Source organism: Chelonoidis abingdonii, chromosome 12 (genome assembly GCF_003597395.2).
Source record: "Chelonoidis abingdonii isolate Lonesome George chromosome 12, CheloAbing_2.0, whole genome shotgun sequence".
Taxonomy (NCBI): Eukaryota; Metazoa; Chordata; order Testudines; family Testudinidae; genus Chelonoidis; species Chelonoidis abingdonii.
Window position 1 is genome coordinate 6,845,934 of NC_133780.1, and position 6,295 is coordinate 6,852,228.

General features: G+C 48.9%; 1 protein-coding gene across 1 annotated transcript; it reads left to right on the plus strand.

The window, feature by feature from the left end:
• The first annotated feature begins 493 nt into the window (after window positions 1-493).
• LOC142047636 (uncharacterized) lies at window positions 494-4,314 on the plus strand. The gene is made up of 4 exons (XM_075071599.1): window positions 494-836; window positions 1,342-1,468; window positions 2,082-2,195; window positions 2,523-4,314. Exons 1-4 carry the CDS (start codon window positions 813-815, stop codon window positions 4,007-4,009), a joined length of 1,752 nt encoding a protein of 583 aa, XP_074927700.1. The 5' UTR covers window positions 494-812; the 3' UTR covers window positions 4,010-4,314.
• Window positions 4,315-6,295: the final 1,981 nt, after the last annotated feature.

The window sequence follows — 6,295 nt, forward strand, 5'->3', positions numbered from 1 at the left end:
GATGGGGCGATGCAGGGGACTCGGGATGCAGGAGGAGAATGATGGGGCTGAGGAGAACAAGGCTGGAATCAGGTAACGTGAGTGGGGGACACAGTGAGGGAAAGGGGGGATGTGGGGAGAGGAGGCTGGATGGGGAAGGGAGAGAAAGGCAGGGAGAAGGCAGTGGGGTGGGGAGAGATACAAGGGCAGCTGTCTGACTCTGTGGGGTAGGAGAGAGTGAGGGGCTGCCCCACCCGGCAGCCAGTGGGAATATTTTCCCCTGGAAGTGGTAAAACGAGCACAGGGGGGTGAGCAGGTGTCTCACTGCTCAGGGGTCTGTGTCTCTTGAGTGTTCAGAGCTGCCCCAGGTCCTGGTCTGATTTCCCTGCAGCATTTAGATCTCAGCCGCACCTGGTGTCAGACCAGAGTCACTGCTGGCTCTGGGAGGGGTGGAGGGCAGGTGCAGATAGGCCAGTGAGATCAGCCTCTGCCTGCCTGTCCCTGGGGGCTGCCGGCGGCGGGGGGAGTCCAGGGCAGCTCATTCTTCAGGCGTTGCCACCAGAGGGCTCCGGCTGTTGCTAAGGGGGAGGAGTTTACACTGCAATGGGGGGCAATCTCCCAAGTGGCCCCTTTGATTCTGCTCTTTTTCTAGCATTTGGCTCAGAGATGCTGTTACTGGGAGGGTTTGAAGAGCCTGGTGGGAATCAGGGTATGACATGGACTGAAGCTCCTTCTGTAACCTCCCCCATCGCCCCTCTCGCCCCGACAGGCTGAGGAATCACGTCCACATTTCGCTCCAGATCGTCTTGTCTTCCAGGAGGTGGGGAAGGGAAATGGCTGTGATGGAGCCAGCTCAGGTAGGGGATTTTAAGGGAGCTGCTGGAGGGGGGAAAGGGAGAGGCAGGGAGGAGACAGGGTCTGATAAACCTGCTGATTTTCTGAGTAGGCCCATTAGCAGCAGGGAAGGAGGCAACATTCCCATATTTGTCAATCAGGACACAACCACCTGGGCAGGGCTGGGAACATTTTTCTGGCTCCCAGTGCTGGAGCCTGAACCCGTTAGCCAGGGGCTGCTGTGAAATACGCAGGGAAGCTGTTGAGATTCCTGTCCCAGTCCCTGACTCAGAGCTCTGCTTCCCATATCAGCCTGTGGCTGGCAGGCGTGTGGGAAATGAGAAGACCTTGCCCTGCTCCGTGTGCTGGGGGGACAAGGAGCTCTCACCTTCTCCCACCCCCTGAAGCCTCCTGGCTGCTCTGAGCAGGGTGGGGGTGGGATTCTGCAACTCTGTCCCTCCTCCCCCATGACCAGTGGGTTTGTGGCTGGGGCAGCAGGTGCTGAGTGGAGGACTCTTGTTGTCACAGGTGCCGGTGAGCTTCGAGGAAGTGGCTGTGTATTTCACCCAGAGGCAGGGGGCTCTGCTGGACCCCACTCAGAGAGCCCTCTACAGGGACGTCATGCAGGAGAACTACGAGACAGTGACCTCGCTGGGTAAGGGATTCCCGTCCCCTCGGTTATTAGAAAGTGTAGGGCCTGCATTGCTGATGCTGGTTACGTTCTTCCCTGGTCAGTTAGGTTTGAGGAGAATTTGTCTCATAGTCCACAGCTGCAGTATGAGGGAGACGTGCATCTCTGTACTCTCTCTCCAATGGGACCACAGTGTCAAAACCTAATGGATATGCTAAACCATTCCCACCCACCCCCACCATTCAGTGGGGAAAAAGTTGTGCATTGTCCTGTCTGCATTATTTCTCATTCACACACAGCATCACTGTTCACCTCCCTCCCTGGGACTAGCTCCAGCCATGGGAAGGGCTCTGGGCTCCGCAGGTTTAGAAGTAGGCACTGGTTTAATTCCACAGCTGTGTGTTTGTCAGCAAGGCCCCCAGAGTGCACAGATCCTGCAAACTCCTAGCGAGGGTGTAATAATTCCCCCCACCTCCCCAGATGTCTGCCTCCCCTAAGGGGGCTCAGTGACCCTGTTCCCGTCCTCTTGGATTCTGATTCCTCCAGCACAGCACCGGGACATGGAATGTCCTTTCTGACAGATGCTCTCTCAATCTTCCATGCACCTTGATCTGGTCTGATTTCACCCCCTGTGCAGGATTTCCCTTTCCCAAACCTGAGCTGATCGCCCAGCTGGAACGAGGGGAAGAGCCATGGGTGCTCGATCTCCAGGCCTGCAAGGAAAGAGAGATCCCAAGAGGCGCCCACACAGGTGAGGACTGACACAGAAACCATTTGGCTGATGAAGGAGAAAGTTGAGAATCCCCAAAATATGGTGTGAGTAACGCCCTCAGTCCTTCCTCATCTCAGCCAGAGCAGTGCTGTAGTCAGCAGATATTGCTCACTGTTTTCCATCAACCCTGTTAGCTACAGGAGTTTTCTTCCCAATTTTCCTCCCCTGTGAGTGTTTGGGTAGGAAGTCACGGCTGAATCCAATTGCTTCATCTTCACATTATTAACGTGTTGGGTTTTCCTTCTGTGCTATTCCTCTTTCTCCCCAGCACAATGACTCCAGTCTGGATTGTCTCTCTCCCAGCAGGTGCTGAGCGAGGGAATGAGAATGAGGAGGGGAATCATAAGGAGGATGTTCCTGGTGAAGTGGATGAATGTATTATATGTAGGGGAGGACCCAATGACTCCACAGCCCAGCAGACAAATCCCAGTGAAGAGAAACCTTATCAGTGCCTCAAATGTGGGAAAGGATTATTTCTGAGATCACAGCTTGTGACATATCAGACAATCCATACTGGAGAGAAACCCCTTCAATGCCTGGACCGAGGCAAAAGCTTCAATAATCGCTCAGACCTGAAAAACCATGTGAGAAGCCACACAAGAGAGAAACCCTCTCAATGCCTTGAGTGCAAGAAATCTTTCTACTGTAAGTCAGCACTAATAACACATCAGAGAATTCACACAAGAGAGAGACCCCATAAATGCTTGCATTGTGGGAAAAGTTTCATACGGAGATCAGACCTCATTCAGCATGGGCGAATCCACACAGGAGAGAGACCCCATAAATGCTTGGACTGTGGGAAAAGTTTCAGCTACAGATCAGTCCTTCTTTCACATCTGAGAACCCACACAGGAGAGAAACCCCATAAGTGCTTGGACTGTGGGAAAAGTTTCAGATACAGATCAGTCCTTCTTTCACATCTGAGAAGCCAGACAGGAGAGAGACCTCATAAGTGCTTGGAGTGTGGAAAGAGTTTCATGTGGAGATCCACCCTTGTTTTACATCAGAGAATCCACACAGGAGAGAGACCCCATAAGTGCTTGGAGTGTGGGAAAAGTTTCATACGGAGATCAGACCTTGTTTTACATCAGAGAATCCATACAGGAGAGAGACCCCATAAGTGCTTGGAGTGTGGGAAAAGTTTCATGTGGAGATCCGCCCTTGTTTTACATCAGAGAAATCACACAGGAGAGAGACCCCATAAGTGCTTGGAGTGTGGGAAAAGTTTCACACGGAGACCTGACCTTGTTTCACATCAGAGAATCCACACAAGAGAGAGATCCCATAAGTGCTTGGACTGTGGGAAAAGTTTCATACGGAGATCAGATCTTGATTTACATCAGAGAATCCACACAGGAGAGAGACCTCATAAGTGCTTGGACTGTGGGAAAAGTTTCACACGGAGACCTGCCCTTGTTTCACATCAGACAATCCACACAGGAGAGAGACCCCATAAGTGCTCAGACTGTGGGAAAAGTTTCACATGGAGATCTGCCCTTGTTTCACATCAGACAATCCATACAGGAGAGAGACCCCATAAGTGCTTGGACTGTGGGAAAAGTTTCACACGGAGACCTGCCCTTGTTTCACATCAGACAATCCACACAGGAGAGAGACCTCATAAGTGCTCAGACTGTGGGAAAAGTTTCACATGGAGATCTGCCCTTGTTTCACATCAGACAATCCATACAGGAGAGAGACCCTATAAGTGCTTAGACTGTGGGAAAAGTTTCACACAGAGATCAAACCTCATTAAACATGGGAAAATCCACACAGCATCGAAAATTCTGTGACACATGGCCAGAAAGGGTGAAGCAATGTGCAGGCTAATTGATCCAGTTTCAACCTTTAGAGACATGCTTCGTAAGTGTGTAAATGGTATTTAGGTCCTTTCCATGTTCTCCAGGCTTGAGCTTTGAAATGAAAACTTGTATTCCTAAAGAACTGGAAGAAGATGGTAACTATAGTAGACTGTTTATCCATGTCTTGTTGGAGGTTAACAATGTAACCAAATGGGTTCCTCTCTAGGGGTGTATTCTGTTAATTTGGAGATCAAAAGGAAATATTAACATTTAGCTAAAACTTGAGTGTAACACTGTCGTTGTCTGCATGTCTCTTTAAAGTTCGTGGTAAACAGTCTATGAACTGCTTAATGGATAATTGCCTTATGTTAATCCATGTAGTTAATTGCTGGTGATGTTTACTAAATACAAGATTACTTCAAAAGCTTATTGTTCACCATAGGACTTCATGCTGTTGAGAGGCTGCAAAAATCTGTATAAAAACTTTTGGGACTTGATCCTTTTCTCTCAGATTCTTAAGCTTTATTCAGGGGTAGTTTGCATCGTAAGACAGAGATCTCCAGTCCCCTCTGGACTGCCCTGACATCGAACATTTGGACATTAGACTAGAACCTGATGAAATGATTCTGAAAGGGACTCTTCAGTTCTGAAGCACCATCTCTGCAGTGAAACTGCCCTAAGGACCCTGTTCATGTCTGTCTGTATAATGATCAATACTCTCTCTCTTGTCTTCTTTTAATAAATTTTACTTTAGTTAACAAGAATTGGCTGTAAGCAGGTATTTGGGTAAGAACTGAAGCATTCATTAAAAATTTGGGTAATGTGTCCGATCCTTTGGGATTGGTAGAACTTTTTAGATGATGAACAAGTTTTTCAGTAATCCGCATTAACGGGGCTGTCTGGGAGGAAGCCCAAGGCTGGGGTGTTTTAAGGCAGGGGTAGTCAATAAGCAGTCTGTGAGCCAAATGTAGACAGCCAGATGCTTTTGAATGGACCTCTGAAATCTTTTTATCTATTGTTATCATTACTGTTGTGGTTTTTTTAATTATTATTTTCTTTGGCATGTGGACCTTGTCTATACCTTGACCAAGACATTTTTGACCTTGACAAAAAAGAATTGACTACCTGTGGTCCCTTACTCCCTGGGTAAGGGATTCCCATTCCCTTGGTTATTAGAAGCTGTGGGGTCTGTGTGTCTTAATCTGGTCAGGTTCTTCCCTGGTCAGTTAGATCAGAGGCGAATGGGTTCCATAATGCACAGTTGCCATGTGAGAAAGGCTTGCATCTTTGTACCCCCATCAGTGGGATGCGGTGTCACAACCTAATGGACATGCTATCTCATCCCCATCCCTCCAGCTTTCAGGAGGACAAAATTCATTCATTGTCCTGTCTGTTGTTTTTCAGTTGTAAATAGAATCCCTGTGCATCTTCCTTCTGGGCTCTGCAGGTTTAGAAATAGGCAGTGGTTGAACTCCAGAGCTGTGTGTGTATCAGCAAGGCCCTCAAAGAACACGGACCTTGGGAACTCCTAGTGAGGGTGTAAAAATTACCCGCACCTCCCCAGACATCTGCTTCTCCCATGTAGGCTCAGTGATCATGTTCCCGACCTCTTGGGTTCCATGATCACCCAGAAGAGCACAGGGAGAAGTTCCACTCACATAATGTCCTTTGTGACAGACACTCTCTCAATATTCCATGCATCCTGATCTGGTCTGATTTTTATCCCATGAGCAGGAGGTCCCATTCCCAAATCTGATCTGATCACCTGGCTGGAACAAGGGGAAGAGTTGTGGGTGCCTGATCTCTAGGCCTGTGAGGAAAGAGAGATCCCAAGAGGCACACGCACAGGTGAGGACTAACACACAAACCATCTGGGAAATAAAAGAAAAAGTTGAGAATCCCCAAATATGGTGTGAGGAACCACCCTCAGTTCTTCCTCATCTCACCAAGGGCAGCAGATATCGCTCATGGCTTTCCACCCGTCCTGTTAGCTGCAGGAGTTTCCTTCCCAATTTTCCTTCCCTGTGAGTGTTTGGGTGGGTTGTGGAGGCAGAATCCTATTGCTTGAGTCTTTGAAACTATATTGTGTTGGGTTTTTCCTCGGTGCTATTCTTCTTTCTCCCCAGCACAATGACTCCTGTCTGGATTGTCTCTCCCCCAGCAGGTGCTGAGAAAGTCAGTGAGAATGAGGAGGGGAATCATCATCAGGAAGTTCCTGGTGAAGTGGAACCACAGGGGACATTTGTGGGAAGAGCTGCAGGGAATTTTTCCGAGTGC

Bases quoted from the DNA above. Each gene is read 5' to 3' on its own strand.
- LOC142047636 (XM_075071599.1), top strand. From the start codon at position 813: ATGGCTGTGATGGAGCCAGCTCAG. The intron at 1,469-2,081 runs GTAAGGGATTCC...CCCCCTGTGCAG, and splicing joins CGAGACAGTGACCTCGCTGG to GATTTCCCTTTCCCAAACCT. The intron at 2,196-2,522 runs GTGAGGACTGAC...CTCTCCCAGCAG, and splicing joins CCCAAGAGGCGCCCACACAG to GTGCTGAGCGAGGGAATGAG.